At 35.4% G+C, this 26,474-nt stretch overlaps 2 protein-coding genes and 2 non-coding genes across 5 annotated transcripts in view; all 4 read left to right on the plus strand.

Annotated features, from left to right (window-relative positions):
• Positions 1–161: 161 nt before the first annotated feature.
• On the plus strand, positions 162–282 carry Trnal-caa. Its single transcript has 2 exons — positions 162–199; positions 238–282. It is a non-coding gene; the product is annotated as a tRNA-Leu (tRNA).
• A 454-nt stretch (positions 283–736) lies between these two features.
• Trnae-cuc lies at positions 737–808 on the plus strand. The gene has a single exon. It is a non-coding gene; the product is annotated as a tRNA-Glu (tRNA).
• A 1,284-nt stretch (positions 809–2,092) lies between these two features.
• On the plus strand, positions 2,093–4,160 carry LOC109860057. Of its 2 annotated transcripts, XM_020438907.1 has the most exons (3): positions 2,093–2,132; positions 2,900–3,658; positions 4,004–4,160. In XM_020438907.1, exons 1-3 carry the CDS (start codon positions 2,099–2,101, stop codon positions 4,060–4,062), a joined length of 852 nt encoding a protein of 283 aa, XP_020294496.1. In that variant the 5' UTR covers positions 2,093–2,098; the 3' UTR covers positions 4,063–4,160. The 2 variants fall into 2 exon arrangements, with proteins under 2 accessions (XP_020294496.1, XP_020294495.1); XM_020438906.1 differs by lacking the exon at positions 4,004–4,160 and having other exon boundaries at positions 2,900–3,737.
• A 17,691-nt stretch (positions 4,161–21,851) lies between these two features.
• LOC109860059 overlaps positions 21,852–26,474 on the plus strand; it is an 82,619-nt gene continuing 77,996 nt past the window's right edge. The window contains exon 1 of the mRNA XM_020438909.1: positions 21,852–22,460. The gene's annotated coding sequence lies outside the window, so the exon portion shown is untranslated. The remainder of the gene's footprint in view (positions 22,461–26,474) is intronic.

Here is a 26,474-nt window from a genome sequence, read left to right on the forward strand (position 1 = left end):
TATTAAAAAAATATTGTAATATATTATTACATATAATTTCTAGAATTTGTTGTAAAAATATTTGTGCAACGTTTTATTTATACATACGTTCTTGACACTAAATTAAATTATACTTTATTGTATGTAGTAAATATAGATTATTAAGAGAGTGCTCACCAATTGTCAGGATGGCCGAGCGGTCTAAGGCGCCAGACTCAAGGTTCAATTCCTTCTCGGTTCGAGACCGAGATCTGGGCATTCTGGTCCTCTCTGAGGGCGTGGGTTCGAATCCCACTTCTGACAAATATTTTTGTTTTTTACAATATATTAAGTGCTATTTTTTTTATCATTAATTCATAAATATGTAATATAAAGTATCAAGTTTATCGGAAAAACGTATTATTTTGAACGTTGTCAGTTCGAATCTCAGTATGATAATGATTTTTTTTGTTTCGTACTTGAAAGATTTTTTGGTAGATATTTATGATTTTATTTTATATAAACAGTATAATTATTTATTGTTATTAATGTTAAATATGTAGCATAAAACAAAACAATTATTCTATTTATTATAGAGTATTCACCAACAATAAAAATGTTAAAATAGTTTTAGAATAAATCATTAATTATTTGTATAAAAAATTATTATCTGTAAAACAAATATAATTAAAATATATAAAAATATAAATATATATTTTACTTTAACATATATACTAGTCATTGATTTAAGAAGATTAAAAAGTGTTCACCTCATCACTCCGGTATGGTCTAGTGGCTAGGATACCTGGCTCTCACCCAGGAGGCTCGGGTTCGATTCCCGGTACCGGAAATTTTTTTATATTTTAAATCATTTTTTTTACATGTAACAATAATTAAATTAGTTAGATAATATTAATTAATTTTAATTAATTTTAGATTTTTATTTGTAAAAGATAAATTATATAATTATTTAACACATTATATAATTATTTATAGCATACACTATAAATGTACACTTTTAAAACATTTTCTAGCAACAATGTTTTATTCAGCTAATACTGCCAACAAAATCATAGTCTTGTGACATAAAAACAAACGTAACATGTACCGCTATTGCTATAATCGTTTTGGTACAAAAAACACACATTGTTAAATTTTCAGTCAAGAGAGAAGTTTTTGTGTAAGTAGAAAACAAACAACAGAGAATTTACTTGATATGGACGTCAAATGCACTTTGAGAAATTGCCTTTTATCATAACAAAACAACTCGCCAGACACAAATGTAACAAATCGCGTCATGTCGTGTTGCAATATGATTGCTGCCACTTTCGTAAATTATTAGCAATGGTGAGAGAACGCACGTGTATTGCAACGAGCGTCTATAATTTGCAAAACGACAATACAATCACATCCGGTTTATCATGGACAATTTTCAGTACAGAAAGAAAAGGGAGAATGAATTCGAACCGTCGATAACGGGCACTTTGATATATACGCCGCTCGAGGAATCGCAACCCACGCGATTCGCAGATGACCTCCTGTATGCCATAACACCGAGTTCCCTATCGCTGTCACGAAGCAAAGTTGCCGTAGAATGCCACAAAGAACTGCTAGCAACTGTTTGAAACAGTTCCGGAAGATGAGTGCTCTTCACGTTGCTTATATGAAGTGAGAATCAGCTGCAAATATTATAGCGCGTGGATGTGATTCAACTGATTATTTTCACGTGTATTGTATAGATCATTTCGTTACAAAAAAACGTTTTACAAAATGTAATAAAATTTGTGTTGTGTATTTATAAAAGTAGTTTTATTAATAGTTTTGTTGATTCTTTTTGACTGTGAAATGGACTTTTTTTAATAAATATTGTTTATATTTATTTAGATATGTTGGTTTAGGAGCTGTGGACTCAAATTCATCTGCAATTTTAAAATGTTTGTATTATATGTACAACAAATTTGTTTTAATGAATATGCTGATTTTTATGATAACTCTATTGGCTGACATTATTTCGAGTTTTGACAATATATCAATTGTCACTGACGACGGTTGCATTTTCGCTGGAATTGTCGTCGTGTTCGCCAAAGTGATGATCTACCAAACTCGCCGCGAACAGATTATGCGATTGCTTCATGAGACTATGGAGGGCTGTCATCAACTTTGCAAGTTTCCTAGTGAGTAAAATTATTGTGGCTTTGTGTGTAAAAAATATTTGAGTTTTTTTATTGAATATTTAGACATACAAAGTCAAATATGACAGACAAATCGAGAAACTACGTGTTGCAAAATATCTTAATGGCGCACATTTATTATTTTCTTAAATAAATATTACGTCTCTCTATAATATAAAGAGAGTGGATGTCATATAAATAGCTCTTTAATGTTAAATCATACAAATACGTATCTCCTGTTGAGCAAATACGATGACAGGATTGCGCGTAATTTCACATTTAATGAGATCCGCTTGTCAAAAGGGACGCTGCGAAAGGGCCGTCCGTTCGACTTCTCTGTTAATTCAAGGACTCGAATAATAATTTTTTCCTTCGGTCTCTGTCAATCTTTTTTGCAATGTATTTTCCTTGACACGCGATTAAAGATCTACGCGCTCATTCATGCAGCATTACTCGGCACTTTGCATAATTACGTCATAGTTGCAACTACGGAGACGCGTGATGTTTCTTTGAAATTCTATATCAAGTTTCGTTAAATTCTAATATCGTATTGCGAAGATGTAGGACGCACGTCTACATATCAGAATGCAACCAACGACACTGATCATGAATTGTGAATATGACTTTCCTCTCAAGTGTTAATATCTTTTCTTATTTGTTGATTATATTTAATCATTCATGAGATATGTTTATTTATTTGCAAATATAATATATAAGAAATTTGTATATGTCGAATTTTTTCTGATTTCTATTTTAATTAATTTAACCAGTTGGCGGCGAAGAGAAGATCTTAGATAAATACTTTCAACTCGGCCGTGTAACATTTTACGGATTCAGCATGTTGGGCTTCTTTCTCGTGATCGCCTTGTTGTTTCTCGTTCCTGTTGAAGATGGCGCGCTTCCGGTCAGAGCACTGTACCCTTTCGACACGACTAAATATCCGTGGCACGCAGTCGGTTTCTTCGTGGAAGCCTGCGCCGTTTCTATCGGAATTACCGCTATTATAGGAATGGACAGCTTGCACACTAATCTTTGCAATCTGTTCCTTGTGCAACTCGAGATCTTGAACATGCATTTTCAGAACTGTAGCGGCGACGCTCTTATCGATAGACAAGTCTATTTAGACGTCACTGAGCGAAGCTATGCCTGCTACGGGATCTTTTCTAAGGATAATTATGATCCGGAAAAAATTTGCCACAGCGGTTTTACTAAGGTATACAGAAGATCCATCCGCAGTCATCAACGTCTTCTTGCCATAATAGACGACTTCAATGAGGTGTTTAGCACTGGCATGTTCATTCAAATGCTCTCGAGCACTTCGATGATTTGCCTAACCGGCTTCCAGGCCACCTTGGTAAGTCGTGATAAGTCAAAGTGCCGTCACGGTCAAATCGTGATCAGTGACTTCGCTTTGTTTCGACCAGGTCACAGATCAGAGCTCCAACATCTGCAAATTTACAATCTATCTGGCGGCGGCCGTCTCGCAGCTCTTTTACATCTGTTGGGTGGGAAACGAGGTGATGCACCAGGTACGATTACGTGTACCACAAGAGAAACTTTTTCTACTAATACTAATTTTTCATTTTTCTAAGTTATTGCTATTTTCAAATTATAAAACAAATGTCGTAATTTTAATTTATGATTGTTTATATGTCACATAAAAATAGCATAATCACGATAAAAATTTAAAACAAATCAAGTTGATAAAAAAAAGTCATATTTTAATATATGTTTGTTTCTTTGTAATTAACAGTTTATAACCACTAACGCAATATAATATAAATACACAAGTATTAGCGATGTATGCTATTACTCAGAAATTTATATTTTATATAATTAATGCTTTGACGTAACACAAATTTAAAATCTTGTAGAGCGCGTCGTTGACGCAAAGTCAATGGCTTTCGGGATGGAGCGACAAGCTTTCCGCTAAGACCGGACGTCTATTAATACTATCCATGATATTTTCAAAGAAAACATTAAATCTTAAGGCAGGTCTGTTCTACGTCTTATCTATGGAGACGTTTATCGCGGTAAGTATAAAAAATATAACGTCAAAAAATACAACGAGATGACCTTTCGTATCTTCAGGTATCGGTTAAATATTATAATACTTATAATATTTTTCATAAGATATCAGCTAATTGCCATAATTAAGTGAAATTAAAACTGAAAATTAAAATTTTGCTCGATTAATGTTCCGCAAGTGAGATTGAATTTATAGAGATCGTAACATGTTTCAAGCAAACTTTCGAACGTTACCTAAACAAGCTTAGCAAGATATTAGTAAAAAATACATGATTTATACAATTTCAATAAACCGAACATATTACTGGACGTTAATAGCTTTAAGTTGTATCAAAACGAGTTATCGTGCACGTGCAACGCACCAATATTTTTTTACTTAATTGCTATGTATTTGCACGCGTGTCGATCTCGCTTTTCTTTGCCTGCGGCAATTTGATTGCGAGAATATATGAAACGAAAAGAGAACGAAATCTTCGCAAAAGCGGCCGTTATGAATAAGATTTCAGGAATTTAGGAACAGGAAGAGCAAAACGTGTTTTCTCGCACGCGCGCTGAGAGGCAAGCTACATACATATCTCCGCCTATTCAACAACCACGTATTAAATTAATGTTCGCGCGATAATCCGTCGTAACAAAATGCCTAGAGACATTGTCAGGTACAAGCTCTTAATGGTCGAGCGCAAACTTATATATTCGAATAACTTTTCTTTCTCATACTTCAAGATTATTCAAAACACGTAGGAATCAGAAATACATTGTTGCTTACGATGATCGGTTAATTAGAAAAGGTGATGACGTTAATTACTAGCATAGATTATCCGAACAAATTTCTTGTAACACGTTGTTTTTCGGTGCTTTTGTAAGCCTCGCCGTGTGCGATTGCGATATTGGCGATTTTATCACTCACACGCGCGCGTGTTTTACAAACGATCGACCGATCGATCGATTTATCAGAATATTATCGATGATTTTTCGTAGATCTTGAAGGGCTCGTACTCCTTCTTCGCTCTGCTGAACACCATGCACTCAGAAGTCGATCATTGAATCCAACAACCTCATGGCTCTAGTTTATCGTGTAATGCTACGACGTCTGAAGTTAAAACATTTTGTTGCGATGTATACTGAAACGACAAATTGAAAACCAACATTTTAATGTGCTTTAATGATCGAGAGGGTGTTATTATGATTATAATGCTTATAGAAAATGTAAAACTGAATATTATCAAAATATAGTTTGTTCTTATTAAAGTATATATACACACTCACGTGAACATATTGTGTGTTAATAGAATAATATATTAGAAATATATTATATAGAATATATACTCTGTTACATGTATAAAAAGTGTTAAAAGTTTATTAACAAATGAAAAGAATAGGTAATTTGGTAAATTAAGAAACGACATTAGTAAAACAATATTGATATCATTCTCCGATTAATAATAAACAAAAATATAGTGAATTATACAAAGCAACTTATTTACCGTAAGTTAGATACATACCTATATATACAGAACGAATCGAATGTTGGCTATACGCGGAATTCGCGGGATATCTTGATCCACCGACTGGTCAGTGCTAAAATCACCGTAAGACTGTCCAGAGAACAGGTTGGTATCAACTTTTACGATTATGAATCCGCCGAAAACAGGATTCTCGGATCGCAAAAACAGGGCTGAAACGACGACCGGTCAATTACAATCGTAGCCTCCAGATTTGATCGCCGCCGGCTGTCACAACGGTTTGAAATATCGAATTGATAACGATCAAGACTTGTACAGTTGAAAACTCGGCGTAGAGCAGTTGTTAGATACACAGGAAGCAATTGCTCTTATTTTTCTTATGATTATCTTAGAGATTATCAGAAGAGATCATAAATGGTGAAATTTTCTACCGATTTAAATTTATCGATATCATCTTTATCGTTTGTAAAGCGGGAAAACAAGTTTAGATAAGTAAGATTGAACGATTTAGAAAATTAATAATATTTTGCCTATTTAATCATTAACGAGAGAGTCAGATTGATCAAACAAATTAATAATTAACAAATTAATTTGTTGATTATTTGTTTTGCGAATACAAAATCTACATTGAAGAATGAAGCAGCTCAATGTGTTCAAGATTTTCTTTTCTCATTGAATACTTTAAAGTGACCGATTACGACAAGGTTAAAGGTTTCCATAATCGAGCGCATGATAAACACATAATTCACGTTCTACCAGCAATCGCGAGAACAAAAATCGGTATAAAAATTGGCTTTCCTATCGCGATTCCGTTAGCCAATTTATCTCGCTGCGTTTTCCTAAAGTGGATCTCGTATTTTTTGTCGCTTGTCAATCGAACGTTTCATGCAAGCATGTCGTAAAATATTAATAAACGACAGGATAGTTCGTCGCACGAAATATTCCGATATAATCGCACGTATGCGAGATCGTTGATTAGATTCTTAATTAACTTCATTAAATACTCAAACTTACTGCGCGCGTGTAAAAGAACTTAATTAATCGCCGATTGTAATGCGCTTAATTAAGTATTTGCGTGGTAGTCGTGCGCGCATGCAGCCGTTCCGCGACTCGTTGATAATCTCTGGTAACTTTCAAAAATCATGCAGATCTCTGGAAAATATGAGATACGCTTAATTCTTGGTTTATACAAATATAAACGAAATACGAATATATATACGAAGATTTGCTAATTTGGTCAATTTTCTTGGACGATGATAATATATTCTTCTGTAAAGACAGAATGGTAGAATACAACTTTATAAGTTGTAAGCATAAGTTGCAAGCACTTTGTAAGTTTATTCTATGATAACATGAAAAATGCAAGCACAACATCGGTCAATTAACTTGTATGACGATGATATATAGCATGAGCGTTGGTTAAGTCGTTTGAAACATTGTTCTATAAATATGCTGTTAAATATTTTTGTACCTCCGCATGATTAAAATAAATATAAATGTAAATCACTGTAGCGAGAAAACATTCAATAGTCAATAATATAACATTGTATATAGTAATTATGTGATTAGTTAACGTCGATAAACAATAATGAGAAAAGTTTAGATTTAAAAGCGACAAAAAGCGATTCTAATTCAGACACGTTATATTTGATTGTCGGAATACACAAAGCTCTTAATTAATATTAAATTAAACGTAAAACAAAAAAATTTGGAAAAATTGAACTTTTGAACACGTTACGTACGTATATCTATATTTTCAAGCCGATGACTTGATTCTTCTTTTCTTTCTTTTGCAATCAATCGCTCTTTTAAAGAAACTGAATTTAACATTTATGTCTTGTGTGTGATCCATTCGATGAATCTTATCTATACAGTATGCACACATTTCAAATCGATCGAAACACTAAAGCTCGTAAAGCGGCGAAGGTAACGCCGGTAGTTCCGTCCATCAATGTGAGATACTTAACGTTTTGCGCAAGGCAAAATAGGCATACGCCTTCATAGTTCGAACCAGTCATAATGGTTTATCTCGCACGTGGAAAGAGAGAAAGAGAGAAGGCGAAAAAGAGAAGGTAAAGCATCAGAAACGAGAGACGTCGTTCCTCTCTTCACGGAACTTTCTCGACCTTCCTCGCAACTTATGCGGCGCTTGCTTCCTAGACAGATGGTCGCTTTGCCACATGTTACCTAACTGTAGCCTGTCTTTAAATATCATTTCTCCTGGTGGTATCGAATACTTTGTGCTGGAGATCATTATTGTATAGCATCGTTTGGTTAATGTTACGTGATGCGAGCGCGTTGCGTTTGCACCAAGTAGAAACGTTAACAATGAAAAAAGCGCGACCGTTTATAAGATCAAGTCGGTTTTTATCTTTAGAAAAAATAATATTTATAAAGAGATATATGTTAAAATTTATGTAGATTAACTTACACACAAGTGTTTAGACTTTTTATTATTTATAATTTATCACAGAGAGAAATTCCGACTCTCTCAAATTATACAAAGTAATCGAAGATCGATGTTACTTTTTAATTTAAATACAAACAAGAGTATCGATCTACACAAACGGTTAATGTGTTTTAAAATAAAATTTCTCAGAGATACGAATCTGTCGTTACTCGATCAGCTAACCAACATCGTTTCAGTGCGCGGTAAACCATCATAGAGATGTGTTTATTCCAGACTTTCTCTAATTTTATCGTATCGTATATTTTATCTTTTCGCTCCACATACAAGTTGCACTCTCGTCCCCCATAATCACAACTAAACTGGTATGCATATTTTACGATTCGTTAATAATCCAAAGTCAATTTACATACCAGGAAACCTCACGTGCTCTTGTCCCGTTTTGCTGGATATTAGCGGAATATGTCGGAAAACCGCGAGCGCTGTCGAACGACGACAAAACGATCAACTAGATCGTAACAAGTGTTTTACGACCCGTTTTTACGCTCTGATCTCCGATAATTAAGCGTGTACTGTGCAGGGCGGATCGCATTAACGGGACACCAGAAAGCGTGGCGGAGATATCATAGTCGAAATTTTAATAACGGTTAATAAAGATTACTTATGACAAAGAAAAAATGCTTTGACTTGAAAGGCTTATGAATTAAAAGTCCGGTACGTGAGCGTATACGCGCACAATTTTTTACTTTATCTTATACATTTTATCTAACGGAGACACAAATCCAGCAGCTGAACCGTTGTTGGTCGTTCGTACTGCCGCGTTCCTTTAAAGCGGTTCAACTCCAAAATATGTGACCATAGTACTCTTTTTCATACTCTTTTTACGCTGGTCGCATCTTTCTTCATTCGCTTCCTCATTTCCGTCGTCTGCAAGCGCGATTTTTTACACATGTGATAATTTCGTAAATTTACTTCAAAATTGCACTTTTCTATTTAAAGTAAGAGAATGAGATTTTTTTAGTCGCGTTATTTTGTTTAAAGATAACATGGAATTTCAACATGGAATATCTCAAGCGGTACGATTGTTGAATGTGTCGATTGGCCAATTTACAAAGACAAGATATTGGCGTGATCAATCTGTAATAGTTTTAACATACAATATAATACGACACTAAATAATCAGCGAGATAACATCATTTTGCGGAAGATTTAATGAAAATACAAAGAAGGCAAACAAGCAAACGAGATTAACCAAACGGCTCGTGTAACGAATTTTCGAAACAAATAAAAATGTGAGCACATGTCTCCTTCTACATTCTTGCTTTCGTCTTTTCTTTGCCGTTTTCGTCTGCTGAAAATTACACGGAAAACAAAAGTTTTGCTATTATATGGTTAGGTTAGCAAGAAAAATGGTTAACTCTACGAAATTTTTTGTTTCATCAACAAAATGTTTTGTTGGCAAAACAATAATTTTAATAAACTTAACAAATGTTTTTTTGCTGGCCATATAGTAACTAATTTCTTGCTATTCTAGCAAATCTTTTTTTTCCGTGTAACAGTCCGCTAAAGGTGGACATATGCGTTAAGGGCGGAAACGGCAACGAAAAAAAAAGATGCGGAAGAAATGAGAGCAGATCGCACCTTTTTAATTCAGATTCCGCACCGCGACGATGACAAATTGCGACATTTTGCATTGCGTTTCGCAGAAAGATACGAGGTGAGAAAAAAGAAAAAGACAATCCCGGACAGAGTCGCATTTCGTTAGTGGAACACGGATTCGCACTTTCTCAATGTACAAAGAAAATAAAAAGCAGCACGTATGCGCGTACGCGTACGCGCAGTGGCGTAGTAAGAAAAGACAGCGCCCGGGGCGGTCTTTCTTCCTCGTGCCTTCTTTATTAGATTATTCTGATAATGATCACTCAAATAACTAACAAACTGTTCTCTTAATTTAGTACTCAACATCTTTTTATTTTACACTTTTACTTTTTTTATAATCAATTTTACAGTCAATTCACATAAACAAATAAACAATAAAGTCTAAATTTTAAATAAAACTTTTAATAAACTTTAAACTTAAATAAACTTTAATAAACTTAAAACTTTTAATTAACTAAATTTTAATTTTGCGGGCTTTGATACTTGCAAATTCTTTAATAACATTAGAAAAGTCAACTTTCTTTGTTGCATCTCGTTCTATTGATACTATTTAATACTTTCTCTTGAAAGATCAAAGAAAAACTAAAGATCTGCGGGTTAATAAACGCAGAAAAAAAAAAAAATGGTATCTCGATCGTAAAACATTTGGCTATATGTTCGCACAGTTGTCTGTGTTGGAGACTGAGAAAAGTGTGAACGACTCGTTTGTTTTTGCGCTACTCGATTGTTTCGAAAAAGGAAAGAGCGCATTAAGAAGATGCTGAACCGACAACGAACATTCAACTCAATTGTCACTCAAACGCTACGCTGTCTAGTAAATTTTGTAAATTAAATAACGCTCGAGCTTCAAGCAATAAAAATGCGTTTACATATTGCTCCATTGTGCCCTTGTTAAGACGGCGCCCGGGGCGGACCGCCCCACCGCCCCCCCTTACTACGCCACTGCGCGTACGGTGGAAGCTTTATAAGACTCGTTATTGTGCATAAATCTTCTAGATTGCTTTTTTTCTTTTTCATACATACGCGATATATAATGTGTCCGTAATTGCCGTACAATGTCTCGTGGGCAGGTAAAAAGGGTTATATTGAGTCAAAAAGTCCTTTACCACTTTGCGAGAATTGCAATAATTACCGAGATCTTAATTAATAGATCTAATTAATAGATCTTAATTAAAAGATCTGCGAATGAGCGTGCATCGGGCTCTGTCTTACGCGCGTAAGACAGCCCGGCGCGCTTTGCGCGGTTACCTATTATTATGTACAGACGGCGTCATTAATTCGAAGAATAGGCGCGGGGATCGGAGGGCAAGCGGGGCGGTTGCTCGTAGCGCCAACGGGCGCCGTACTAACTAACTAGTAGCAATCGGGTGTCCACAACTGGACACCCGATTTTGGGACTAATGGATATTTGGATCAACTGGACTTTTTATGTGATCCCCGCGCCTATTCTTCGAATTAATGACGCCGTCTGTACATGTTATAGTACATGCTGTTATATAGTTCCTCCCATACGTTGCTACGGGTAACATCGTGAGCGCGCGAAGCACGCCGAGCTGTGTTACACGAATAGCACGCTCATTCGCAGATATTTATTAATTAAGATCTCGGTAATTATTGCAAGTCTCACAAAGTGATAAAGAACTTTTTGATTCAATACGACCATCTTTACCTGCCCACAAGAGATTGTACGGCAATTACGGGGGACACCGTGTATAGCATGCGCAGCATTTGCTCGGTCTTTGCGCTGCGGTGTCTGTACTGTAGTATCCCTGTTATTTTTCGACTTTTTGACCTCGTTTTTTTTCATTCGCTACGTGAACGTAAGTCTTCACCACACATATAAGCAAGCTTTAAATTAAATGCGTGCCACGTTACATAACAGATGTTAACGCTAATAATTTATGTTCCTATGTGTGTGATATATACTGGAAACAAAAAAAAAGATAGAACGTAATCTAAAACCAACATATGTTCAAGACAATTGAATATAGTGCCAATATTATTTCCTAAAGTAGAACAACTTCGATATATAAACTGCATCTATCAAAAACTTAATTTATCAAATAGTATTTACAATGTTGAAGACAAATGAACTATACCAATAAAAACTTTATGCTGTCTTTTACTATAAAGAAATTACAAATACAAAATCTTTATTCCTTATACTTTAAAAACAACTTAAAAACGCTTGCATTTTTGTCATATATCTCATACAGATGGGTTATATTATCATGTATGGATGGGATATACGACTCATACAAAAATTCTGATTAATATGCATTTTAAGTCACATCTTGCCGATTTTGTTGCGCTTTAGATATGTTGTAGGGCAGGTCATACTGAATAATTATCTAAAACACTTTCGCGGGGAACGGTCTTGATTTAGGAAATATGACAATTTGTTTCAGAATTTTAATGCTTTACTCTAGATATTATAACCTGACATTACAAACAGTAAAGTTCGTGTATGTCAAACTGATATGTTAAGAAATGTAAACAAAGCTACAAGGTAATTCAAATTGAATTATTTACAAGGTAATTCATAATTAGTTAAGAATCTGTCCAACATGCGACTACATGAATTTCTAAGTTTTGTTGAGAACAGCGAGAAATTAATAGATTTTCTTGTTGATCGTAAAGTTATTCATGAACGTATTAAATGTCCACGGTGTGAAGAAGATGTGAATTAAAATAGCGAATATATGCTTTTTATGCATTTACCGGAACGTATACAAGCGTTTTTTCGATATTATGGCAAAACATTATCCGCCTGTAATATTTCTTCATTGCATAGGATCCAATTAAATGGCACTTCATATCAAAAGTGTCTACATGGTTTTTCAAAAGAGAGAGCAGAGGAAGGAGCAAGGCCACTCCCCCTGCGCGGGGGGGGGAGCGAAGCCTCCTTGTCTACACGCATACAACACGAACAAAAAGAACATAAAAATAATACAGTCAAACCTCGGTAACTCGAATCTCTATAACTCGAAAACCTCTATAAGAGGTTAAAAATTTTATTCACTTCCTTCTGCTCCGCGGAAAGGAAAAAAACGCTTCGATAAATCGAAACCTCTACAACTCAAAGATTTTAGCTCTTCCTTTGAGATTCGAGTTATCGAGGTTCGACTGTAGTATTGTTTAGAAACTTTAAATTGCCACATATGTCCGAAGCCAAGGCCATCTCCTACGAAATATTTTTAGATAATTACTCAGTATGATCTGCTCTACAATATATCTAAAGCGCATCGAAATCGATGAGGTGTGACCTAAAATGCATATTTATCAAAATTCTAAACTACAACACAACACTTTCTTTCTTCCAATAACACCTTTCAGTACTTACTTATGTAAAACACATTAATATTAAAAATAAACTAGTTTTGTAACAAGGCCGATGGGAACACGAACACTGTTGTTTTTGTGTTGAAAATTGTATTGAATATGAAAGTGTACCCAAGCAACCAGCTGACGTTGTAATGACGTAAATATACGTGGTTTTTGTCACTAATTGGTGATTATCACCTAAATCTGACGTTATTTTGAACGTCATAACAATGACGTCAGTATGTACGTTACACGTATACGTCATATATAATGTAACTATTGGTCTTTGGAGTGACGTCAGTCGAAATAAGTGAGTAAGACGTCATAATGACGTTATTTAAATAACACGGTTGTTAAAACTTTGTTTTTGAGTATTATATTTATGTATTATATACAAGATTCCACATAGCACGTAATATTATGGAAATATCACAATAAAATTGCAATATACTAGTAATATTAGATATTATAATACAATATTATCAATATATTACATTTATATATAATATTGAAACAGTACGTAATATTGTACTGCATCTTAAATAGCAAGATTATATATCAAATATGGTTTTTATTATGTCTTATAAACGTTAGAGATGTCATTTAATGTTATTTACTATTTAGCACGTTGCATACGTCGCATTGTATCTTATATATAATATGATACATATCTTTTTGCTACGTTATTGTAAAAACCTAACAACTTTTGCTTAAAACATAAATGCTTTGTTTTCAAAATGTATTATATCAACAAAAATCTCTTGATGTGTGTATAAGATTTTTACTATATAATAATTATTATATAAAAAAATTGATACATATAAATGTGTATACATATTTTTCTACATCATTTGGTATATTTATTAAGAATTGACTTTAATAATTATGTTAACAAAAAATTTCGTAATATTACTGTGATGCATTACGGCGGACATTCTAATATTATTGTTTTATTACATTAACATTACGGTAATAATATTTCTATTATATTAGAGTGTAATATTGCGTTGGAAAAACAATATTACTGTAATATTGCAGTAATATTACGTGCTATGGAGGATGTCACGTTATGTCAGATTGATGACGTAAGGTAACGATTAACTTGACGTTATTTGTGACGAGACAAACTCACGTCGCCATTACGTTAATATTACGTCGTAAACTAACGTCGAACGGGTCAAAAATTAACTTTATATTAACGTCATTACAACGTCAACTGGTTGCCTAAGTACAATACGTTTTGACCGAGAATTTGGTCCTTCAATCAATGTTAATTCATTATTACATTAATATTATGCATTAACATTATGTATGCTTAATAACTAATAAACAAGAGTGACAAAAATATGTGAGGAGAATGCTGAAGTTAACTCGCTGAATAAAAGTATAGTACTTCGTATACCCGCACAGCGACGCAAACGCTATAGTACACAACGCGTCAAAAATTCGCGGAGTAGACGCGAGGGTCTAGAGGCAAAAGAAGCGATTTCTCTTAGGAATAAATAGCGCCAACGAGCACTGTACCAACTAACTAGTAGTAATCGTTTATCCACAACTGTGTCGCGTTGTTTATACCTAAGGAAAACCGTCTCTCTTGCCTAGATCTTTGCGCCTACTTCGCGAATTTTTGACGCGCTGTGTACAAGACACATGTTCTACACGATAAAACCGTACTTAAATCCTAAATAATCGATATATAAGACAGCTAGCTATATAAAGAATACGAGAGTTACGTGTTTGTAATTTGTTATATTCTATCCTTTAGTACTCTTGTACACAGCGCGTCACTGAGGCCCGAATTCATAGTCGCTTCTCAGATCTCGTCTCCAATCTCAAATTTCAGCTCTCAGGTCTCGAATCTCCAACCTCAAATTTCAATGCAGTGGCCAATCATGAAATTCGGTGTTTCATGACTAAAGCTGCGTTCGGGGAGCACGTTATCAGCGCTATTGCGTCATTCTATCTTTGTTTTACATCTAATAAAGATAGAATGATGCAACAGCGCTGATAAAGCGCTCCCCGAACGCAGTCTAAGCGAGTAGAGATTATAGACTTCTGGCTTTTGCTCCTCTCGTGCGCCATATAAGCAAAGAAAAGATTATAGACTTTCGATCCACTGAACTCATGTCTTTCTCTCTTGTTATAGTACACTTGTTATAGTACACTTTATGACCACAAACTACCAAATTACCAGATAAACCATTCACATTCAAATTTGAGGTTGGAGATTCGAGACTTGGGAGCTGAAATTTGAGACTGGAGACGAGATCTAAGATTTGAGAAGCGACTATGAATTCGGGCCTGAATCGTGGAATAGGCGCGGAGAGCAAGCGGGCCGTACGATTAGTACAGCGCTTGTTGGCGAGCAACTGTCCCGCTTGCCCTCCGATCCCACGTCTATTCCGCGATTCAATGACGCGCTGTGTACACTTACATATCGCAAAATAACCGCTAAACTTTTTATAAACCTCGTAGTAATCACTTTACATATCCGTAAATTATCCTTTTTCTATTTTTTCTGATTCATGCGACATAAAACCCAAAAGAATAGACGTGGCTGGAGTAACCCTATATCTATTTTTTTAAATTTTGTAATATATATATATTCGATTTAGAGCGTCTTTCAACGCTGTCGGATGCCTGCTTTTCCACTTTCTTCTGTCCAATTATCTCGCGGACAGATTCCAGAGGCAATGTGTACAAGCTTATTAATCAGATTAGATTTCGGATGTACGGGTGATCAGCTCATACTATCCAAAGTGCAGATTGTAGAGTGTAATGGACCTACAAACTTTTAGGTGGGTTCCGAATCACTGGAAGTAGGACTGCGCATACACTTCGAGGTTAGAATATCGAAAGGACCGGTTCAGAAAAAATTATAAGATAGAGAGCGGATTCAAACTCAGGATCTCCATGTTCGCAACTTCGGGCCGCGAGACTAATAGGCTTAATTTTGTAATATTGTACTACACAAATGTCACTTGAAACAAATATTTTTTACAAGAAATAAGAAAAATATAAATGTCTTGCACGCAACTAAATAAAATATTTGTGTACACTTTTAGAGAGGCACTCTAGCTGACCAATACCGGTTTATCTGATGCATGACTAAACTAATCCTACGGCACTCGAGCAATACATTAGTCGCTTTGCAAGAGCAATATTTCTCGCGCGTCAATCCTACAAATTAAGTTACGCCGCGCGTCACCACACCGCGCACGACGGTTTGACACCGTTACCTCTCTCGAAACGCTCGCCCACTAAAGAATCGTTCAACTGCAATGCAATGAGCATAAATTTTGACCACGACCGATATCGCCGGCGTGTATTTTTTTTGTTCGTTACTTTCTTCTGCCACGATATGGTGTCTTATAAACGCGATTGGTGCCTGCGTTCACATTATAGCATACCAGCAAATGTACTTTCGTCGTCGACTTACTTACTCTCTGATCTTATCGAAGGTGAAATTCTCGAGGTATGTTTCGTTAATTATGCGAAACCAATTTCGGGAATTAGCGATTACTTCGTAAAGAATCAACAATTGTCGGACGTATATAATTTATCAGGGTTAGTGAGATTAGGATTGTGTTACGTCCTGGACTCCACGGGCTCTTTCATTTTGCAACGGAATATAATTATTAAGTCTAACGATAATTCTAAGAAATAATCCTTGTAACGAATTCCTGGAAAGAGAAACGAGAGCCAGCCGAGATAAGATAGACAAGTCCGAACCGGGTGTCATATTATAAACAAACCTAGCCGGGCGTCATATTATAAACAAAATCCAACCGGTATCGATGAGCAAAGGTTATCGCCCCTCAGAAGGGAATGTGATGAACCAAGATTCTCTGTATGCAAGCTACGCGCTCGGAAATTTTGGGCATGACGCAGCGGCTCTCGCGACTATGGAAAGGAAATCGAAAATCAAGGGGCTAGAGTTGCGACTCGCAGACATAAACAAGATAGGGCACGTACCGATAAGCGAGATCTAAACAAACGATGATCCTATCGATCCGGAGAATCGAACGAAAGGGGAAAAGGTCTTTGCTCCGGCGGTCAACGAACGAGAGGTCGAAATTTCGAGAAAAGACAATGGAGAAGGGAAAATCAATCCGCAGGTATAAAAGCCCTGGATGCTCGATCAAGCATTCATTAATCAGTACGCAGTTTTCCAACACAGTTCGATCTTCGGAGAATAGTTTCTCGCGATAGGATCAGTGATTAACAATCAATCGGTCAGTCAGTTTGAATCAAAGAAATTTCGCAAACTTCTCATTCGTCGAACCTGCTGAGGGTGCCGCCGATTCCCCTTGCGATCATCCGCGAGCAGCGTGAATCCAAGCGAAACAACTACGACCAAATCACCGAGCAACCTTGCCAATTTCCAGCATCACTATCACCAAGATATATCACCGAGTACATTGTAAGTCTCACTAATACAGACTCGTACACCTTTTGCATTTCGATATGAGCAGCAGTCAAGATCATCAATTCTTACAACCATTTCTAATTCTCGACACACAACGTAATGTAATGATTCCGAGTACCGTAATAACAATCATGAACATTTATCCAATCAATAATTCAATAATAGTGATCTACTTTTAATTAATTATCTCGATTTGCTACTCATAGTCAAATGAACAGCGCCTATGTTAAAATAGAATCTTCCGAACAATAGACTCTTCTTATTTTACGATCTCTTGCGGAGACGGATCCGAACGGCGACCCGTGGTTAACGTCAGTATATTTTCCAAAGAAATGATTTCTCGTAAACGCACTCCGGACTTAAGATTCTCTATTAACTTCAATCCAGCTCAAATAATCTCGACGTCACTACAACAAAACATTCCGCCGCTTGTAACAATACGCGGAGATCTCTTTAATAATAATCGTTATAGAACACGAATCGTCGCACCTGAACTGCCAATTTAAAGCAAATTCATGCGGAGTCTGCTTATGTTTTCCTTCAGTTATTATTATTGTTTTAACAATCTACTTAAATAAACAATTATGATAATATACTTGGTAACAAATCCGGCTTTGATTAATTCAACCCTTATGGACCTCGTCTAACTAACAAACTACTACTAGTAAAACACACTCAATTAACAAAACCCGTTCATTTCTCGTTAAATCGCGTGGTTCCGTCCTTGGTAATTGAGACTTGCGTCTTAGACCTAAAAAGGAACCGACGAGTGAGAATACGTTAGACAGAGAAAAATCGGGTAACCCCCCCGTTGGTCTGTCTGCGTTGCCGAACTGTCTCGCTCGACCCGCGCATTCCTGACTTCCTTCTTTGTGTAAGCGCCTGAATTCTGTTTAAATATTTCGACTTTGCCGAATGGCTTGATATGCGTTGCCTTGTAGCTAATGCCCTTATCTGTTTATTATTGTAATTCCCTTGAGAAAGGTCGTATCGCGCCATCTCTAGGAACACATGTTATTGTATGGTATTGCATGATTTTGGATATACTTGCCGATTACGGGGAGAGAGTCGTTCAGGAACCGTTGAAGAGATCGGTCGAAGATTTGAATATGTAAAGATTGAGTTTGTGTAATGTACCTAGAGTGATATATTTGGAGTTGATATGTGACCGTAAAGGAGATCGGTCAAGAAGTTTGTGATGAGGTGTCGAATTATATCATTGTAATTAATCGGAGTGATAATATATGTATTTATTTTTGTATATAAAATGAAGTGTGCCGAGTTTTATTTAAAATTGCCCTCAAGAAATCCTACATTTGTGTCAGTGTGCCGGGGGATAGGCTTCACGTTTGCTTGAATGTGTCAGTACGTCTGTTGCGTACTACCACTAATGCCCGACCGTAACCATGGGCTCAGGACGTAACAATTGGATTCGCGCAAAAAGAGAAGCGCGCGCTGATTATTCATTAATTATCTTTTCGGTGGCCGAGCAAATTTGCTTTTTGAGAACCCGCAAGTTGCCTCACTAGAGGCACTGGTCAGCCATCTGCATAGCCGGTTAAATGAATGAAAACTGTACCTCTAATTGTACGCCGGGTGGGCTTCACCGATCGTATATTGACTGCCGAATATTGAGTCTTCTCATCTCTTTTATCTTTTCTTATCCCTTTCGTGTCTCCGACCTGCCAATGAATCGCCGCCGTGGAATTTGATTTTATGTCAATATTCATAAGATTATATGGCTGCGATCGAAGCGGGTCAGACATCGTTAAAATGCCCATAAAATTATCAGGGTGCACACATTGTAATTACTTCGAGATTATCTTATTGCAGCGCCCAGAATCTTTTAAACAACGCGCTTGCGATGACACGTCCACAGGCGAACGCAGATTGGCTGTTTCATAGGATATTTTCAGAGAGTGTTCAATCTAGGCGGAATCGGGGAAGTTTTTTATTTTACGAATGCAATTAGCGCAAACTCAGTAGATCGTGGTTTACGAACGCGCTGAACTGCCTTCTTTGTGAATGTCGCGAGAAGAATTTTTGCGGATGACTTACGAGACGCATATACGTTATTCCGAATATTAAAAGTATTTTCGTCTTTTATACGCGTCGATGTTTTACGTTTACGCTTTCAGAGACGACTTGTGTCGTTATTTATTTGAAGTGTTACGCATATAAAGCACTGAGATTGACAGTAACATTTAAAAGATCATGTAGATCGTACTGTAAGAAATGACCGTGCTCGCGGGAAAAGACAATAGATAACGCCGAAAGATCTTTTATTTTCAAGTTCGAAGTATTAGCACAGAGGATAGGCTGAATGACAGGCACTGAAAATAACACTCACCAATCTTAAAGTAATAATCAAGCAGTAACCGTTTATTTCAAATTCACAGTCGAGTCTCGAATAATCGATTTGCGTGTTACAAGCGCGGCGGCTGAAGAGTCTCTGCTCTCGCACGTAGCCGGAGCAAGTCCGTACAGCTCGCTAGCTGTTTTTGCGTGTTTTTCAGAAAATATGCGGCATCAGCTGATTGGCTGACACGCACAATAGCCGCTACGTATTTCAGCGCTAGCTATTCACGACCGCTAACGAAATAACTCGAGTAGTATATACAGATAACCGAATTTCATCTTTTATCTTACAATACACCCTGTCTCATGTAAAGCGAATGAAACGTTTTACACAAGACATTTTGTGTACGTTTTTTTTTTTTTTTTAACGAAAAAAATTCTTAAAACTTAAACTTTACGAAAGAAATATCAAATCAGTCTTGAAAGAAGAACAAAAAACTTCCTCAAGGGCATTTTGTTCCGTTCTATTGCGTCGGATAAGTTGTTCACAAAACGGCGTTACGCGTAGTTGGATTTGTTATTCGATCTGTTTATGACGATCTTCGGAACAAGCTGCGGAAACTGGGCCCAACTGTGTGCACGAGTGAGCACGTGCTCGTTCATGAACGACGACATTGTCACGTTGATTTTCTAGCTAGTGCGGTCCAAGGTGGCACGAGTCGTGCGAAAGTCCGACCTTCTTTCAAATGCTCCGCAGCACAATATAATACCGCGTGTTTTGTTTTAACACGCAAATTGAAAACGCGATTTGTTTACTTTTTGTTCTTTTAGAAAAGTTGGAAAAATATATTTTAATATAAAAAATATGTTTTAATAAAATAAGTATATAAATACAACATGTTGCAATAAAAACATATGTACGCGCGTGAAAATGGGAAACGCAAAAAGAAAATAAGGAAAAAGTTGATATTACGCGATTTAAAATAATTTCTCGCAATTCAAATCGTGTTTGATTCAACCGCGCGTGCGATTCCCCATACCGGAATAAGGAAGCGCTTCCTATTCCTTGCTGAACGTTGGCGCGACAAAGATGATCGTCGAGGGAATGATCGTTGCTAGCACCAGAGAAAGATAGTTGTGTGCAATAGCGGGAGGCTTTAGAAAGAGGCCGTAGAACAAGAGAGGCGCAACGGGGGAAGATTTTCCTCATCTCCTTCGCGAGAAACCGTGGAAGAGAGAGAAGGAGATGTAAGAAAGAAAGAGTATGACAACGAGAAGAGCTTCGGAAGAGCGACAAGGAAACGAAAGAACGAAGACAGAGCTGCAAAGCGCCGCCACTGAGCGCCGTGTCGTAGGCTCGACTTGTGTGCTCGCAGCCACAAACTACCCGACCACCACGCAGCACGGATCCACCACGAAACTCAGCTGGTCTCCTGTTGCTCATCGCACGTTCCGCATATCATCATCCCGGGGACTCGCGTCCTAGCAGACCCTGCAGTCTCTTCGCAAACCTTTCACGAGGATCCCTCGAGATTAGGGAGTAAATCGGCGACGGTGAAGTTGTTGAGAAATGAAAGAAATTACGAGAAGATGAAGAGAACAAGAATAATTATCTAAATTCTGTCTTACGTTATCATTAATGATATTACTGGAAGGATGAAGAGAAGACGTCTGAGAGGATTTGTCAGACATGTCGACATCGAGCTCACTGTGACAAGATAGGATATACGCGGAGAAAGTAGAGTGAGAGATGCGGTTGGAATTTTACCAGAGATTATTGTCGTACTGTTTATTCGTGGATGTTAGTTTTTTTTCCGAACAAGAAAGAAATTATTCAAATAAAATAAGACGCTCTTCATGACAGTTACATTATTATATAAATAATATTATTTAACAAGAAATAAAAGACAAAAAGATAGACTTTATGAGAAAACAAAATAATTTATTCTTTACAAAAGAGAAGAAAATATACAAGAGAGGACTGATAAATTTAATATTTTTACATATTGTTAATATATATATATATATATATATATATACATGTATATATAATTATTTTTATATACATTTTTTTCTTCTGAATGTATTTCTAATCTAAAAAAAAAAATAAACGAACCTACAAACCTACAAACTAAACGAAGATAGAAGAAGAGAAGGAATAATGTGATTCTCTCAGGAGGGAACGACACCTGCTGTCTGTTGCTACAGTGCGTCTTCGACTAAACCAGTTATAAACTCGTGATCGACTTGATCTAACCAAGTTCTTTTATTTTTCACGGAAATCAAATAAATTCTAATATTGGATATTTATTTAACGAAAAGTGCGTTGTTCATATCAATTCTTCGTGCTGTTCCGGAAGTTGGAGAACTTGACATAAACATTATAACAAAAAGATATAAAGTTCACAAAGAGAATGTGAAATGATTTCTATAGCGTTACGATCGTCACAAAATACCGTTAATTGATTCATACGGGACTGTTTAATAATTAACGAAAAAATCGTAATGCGGAACAGTGTAAGTTAAATCTGAAAATTAAGCTCGGCGTTCGTGATGCAGCTGTTGATAAACTAAATTTGAAGAAAACCGCAACGGCTTGGCATTATCGTTCTTGACAAACATCGTCCACGTGCTGCAGGGATCATTGATCATCCGGCTGCGGTGTCCACGACGGCCCATGAAACTTATCGCATGGCCTGCCGCATCCAACTGACATTTAACAGGTTAGTGCTAAAATATATGTTCTTTTTTAATAAAGCACTGAAAAAAGAGAAACATACTGCGATGAAAAAATTGTAACAATTAGTATAATAATTATAGTCTTATAGTTAATTTGCTTTAAAAATTCTAACTTTTGTTTTAAAAATATCAAAAAAGTGAAAAGTATAAGAGAACTACTCTAAAAGCTTTTATCTTTGTTTAATGTTTTTTATCAATATTTAGATGCTATTTTTTTATTTTTACTATATTAAAAAAATTATAAGATCCACTTGTTCATACATACATACGTAACAAACTACTGACGATTCCAAACCGCTCTTCTAAAACTTCACGGGAGGTAATGATTACTTCTAATTACGATATATCGTTATCAATCATTTTGTAATGCTTTGAACTCATAATTATTCCATATCATTTCGCGAAATTTGAAACATTACTTCGATCATTCAAAAAATCATCATCTTGATTAATATTCTTATTCAAAGCTAAAACGTATAAGGATTTGTTTGCTATTATACACACTAAGGATTTAATGCATACAATTTTAATTAACAAATATAAAAATTTCTATTAAAATAAAAAAGAATTATTCTGTGAATATTAAGTTAGCCTTATATTTCTTTTTCCGGATAAGATATTTAATTCGAAAGTTACTTCAATTTAAAAATTTTATGAAGCATTTTTAACAATTAAAGTTAAAAATTCTTGATAAATATCAAGAACTTTACATTCTTCTTAATTGCAATATCGTCAATAAAGTAACATTTCATACATATATACATATATATATACACATATGTATATGTATCAAAAACAATTATTTCTTTGAATATAAAATTAATATCTAGATTATTTTAAGGAATTGTACAAATATGTAATGACAAAAACTTGTAATGATAAAATAGCTATAAATAGAACTTTCAGGAAGTATAAGCATTGAAATTCTGCTTGTACTTAGAAATTATATCTTGCTGTAATATACGCACAAGACAATGTTAGTGCTAGTAACTGTAATGCTCATCTTCGACGAATTATGCATCAACTCGTTATGCATAATCTTACCTTGCACGATAGAACAGTGTACAGCTGTTATGCTACAGGTACTTTCGTTTATGTCATATCCGGAATAAAAGTACAAATAATGTTTCAATAAATTTAAAATCGAAGTTTTTAAATTAGAAAATCTTTAATATTTTAATTAAAAAACTGAAAATTACAATTTTATTTTATAGAATTTATATTAATTTATTAGTTTTGCACATGACAACTATATTTAGGAAACTCATTAATCTTTTTCTGTTGTATTTATTTCTATGTATATATATTTTTTTTTACATTTAAACGTATACATATTTTTTACATTTAAACAAATTTCGATATGCTTAGTTTATTTGTAGTTTGAAGTTATCTCTAACGAAATAGATTGATCGAAAAACTTTCGTATTATTTCTATAATGATTATATAGCAGAACGAAACGTTTTATGCAGGCACTTCGAGCAATTATTTCGAAATTACCGAAACCGTTAAATATTCCGATAAATCGATAGCGATGACGGCCTCGATGGCAATAGAGAGCGCTAAGATGTCCCATCGATCTCCCACTCTTCGGCTAATTAATAACCAGAATTTTCTCGAATCATCGTAAAACTAAATTTGTAAAAGTAAGTACTGAGCAAGATTTATACAACCAGAAATTCAAATAATACGTCATCTTCTTCTGAAACTTAACATTTTTTTTGTTTGCGAGAAATGAAGAAACGATCAAAGAACATAAGAGCGGCCTTGCAAGGCCACATAGATCTCGCGCCTACCTACACACCCACTTTATTCCCTTGAATAAGACTAGCAAGAGAACTCGCTCGATATGTTGCGGAGCCAGGTCGAGTCAGGCGCGATCCAACTTGAAGAGCAACTTTACTTCCTCAGTCATCTAATAGAGAACAGGTGGCCTGTTTGAGCGGCGCGCCTCGGTGCTCTAGTTTTCTTGGTCTCGGTCTCGTCTTCTTGCTCCTCGCGGTCGTGTTTCCCGACTATTCTTCCGGCTATAAGTCTTACAGCCGCGGATATCGTTCCGCAAAAGGAAATTCAATTATCGAGATCGAAAGTTCGATCGGTTGCTATATTTTCTAATCGCTTTTCTGTTGTTGTGTGAAAGTTTTGTAACACAGCTTGTGTTATTTAATTTTTTTAAAATTATTAATATTAAAATTATTAATTTTTAAAAATTATTAATATAAAAGAGAAAACAATAAAATTCTTTTTATTCTAAAAAAATCCATTATCCATGTCAATTGCAATAATGCAGTGATTTTACATCATCTCGTGGGTTTCATCTTGACATGCAAAATCTCAAAATTACTGTTGTTTCATTTTATCAAGTCACACGCAACGTTCACCTTTACGTGTGTGACTGTACAAAATATAATTAGCAAAGATCGTTTTCAACTGCTACATAGTTTTGCCAAAAAATCAGATAATTGCCCCAAAAAAGAAAACGTTTTCGACAATAATGTCGAAAAAAGTTAAAATAAATATTGATCTCTCTTTTCAAACTGTAACCAAAGTTTTTTACATCAAATTGTTCCTCAAAAGACCTCGTTAAAATCGACAGCTGTCACAATTACGTTGATACCTGAGTTTTTTCTGTTTCTTTTAGCTGGACCGTACGTTCCTTATTTCTTTGACTTCGATGCAACAAATCTTCGTGTCACGTTCGGACGATTACCATAAATATCAGATGCCATATTCTGCGTCGTTAATTCATACTAATTTATTATGAAACATGTAAGTAACGGACCAATTTAAGGATTTCTCACTAAGAACGTGTTTGTCCTCACGTGTTTTCTTTTCGGAAATGTTTTTCCCGTTGGGCGCGAGACTAAATTGAGATTATGTAATACATTTTCTTACTGATGAACCGCTTAGGAAAAAATATTCGTCGTATAAATATTATCTAGCGGTAGTTCTCGAATATTCTGTCTTGCGATCCTGAACACACTTCATCAGGAACGTATTTCTGAATAGATTTCACGGTCCTCTCGTGAGAACTAGCAGAAGAATCGTCTCAACTCTCAGCATCTCTCCCAATGCAATGGAACACAATTCGCATTCCACGATTTCGATTTTCTCACTTTGCGCTCGACTGCTTACTGACGCGCGTGTTATTATCGGAGCTCGAGATATAATCTCACGTTATCCGCTATGGGAAAGACGACTATTGTAGACTGATATTTTAAATGGAGCGGATCGATGATTTGGGTCATTTATTCGAGTCGCTTGTTTTGAAAGTTCAATATATGAATATAAAGAATATCAGAAGATAAAGGCAAAAGTTTTTTTCGCTAAGCAATATTGAATTTTATCTAAAAAAAAAATCTAGATTACTTATTCTAGAAATTATTAAATATAAAATCTTATTCTATAAACAAGCAAATATAATTATGTTAATTGAAGATATTCTATATTAGCATTTCAATACATTTCTTGTTTTTATTCTTTCATAAAATAGAAATTAAAAACCTGACCTACTTTTGATTATATATTTTTAATTTAAATACTTTGAAGTAAATAATTTGAGACCGCTAATTAACAGCGTGCATTCGATTAACATATAAGATACTTATCTTCTTCAGCTTTATATTCTATATGTTACTAATAATACTTATGATACTTATTTTCTTCAGCTTTATATTCTATATGTTTACTAAATAATATTTAAATAACGGCTCGATAAAAAAAAATTAAAATAAAAATAACCAAAAAGCCTATGGTCCAAGTTAAAAGTGAACAATCGAAAATTATTTAAAACGCAGTGTATTCCGAACGTTTCGATCAAATTTTATTGGTGATCATTTTCAGCACTGTATACAATGTAAAAATAATAGAATAGAAAAACATCCGTTAGACAGAAAGATACAAAAAAATTTTGAATAAATATGTATGTACATAACTCGACAAGTCGTCACAAATACAATGCGTTTTAACCCAAATAGCCAACTGAGTGCAAGTTGTTGGC

This window comes from Pseudomyrmex gracilis, unplaced genomic scaffold, assembly GCF_002006095.1.
Source record: "Pseudomyrmex gracilis isolate BER0280 unplaced genomic scaffold, ASM200609v1 scaffold_322, whole genome shotgun sequence".
Classification (NCBI taxonomy): domain Eukaryota; kingdom Metazoa; phylum Arthropoda; class Insecta; order Hymenoptera; family Formicidae; genus Pseudomyrmex; species Pseudomyrmex gracilis.

What these genes read in the sequence shown, in the direction of transcription:
- LOC109860057 (XM_020438906.1), top strand. Translation starts at nt 2,099, where the DNA reads ATGGAGGGCTGTCATCAACTTTGCAAGTTTCCTA. An exon ending in TCAACTTTGCAAGTTTCCTA is followed by an intron (nt 2,133 to 2,899) that starts GTGAGTAAAATT and finishes TAATTTAACCAG; the next exon opens with TTGGCGGCGAAGAGAAGATC.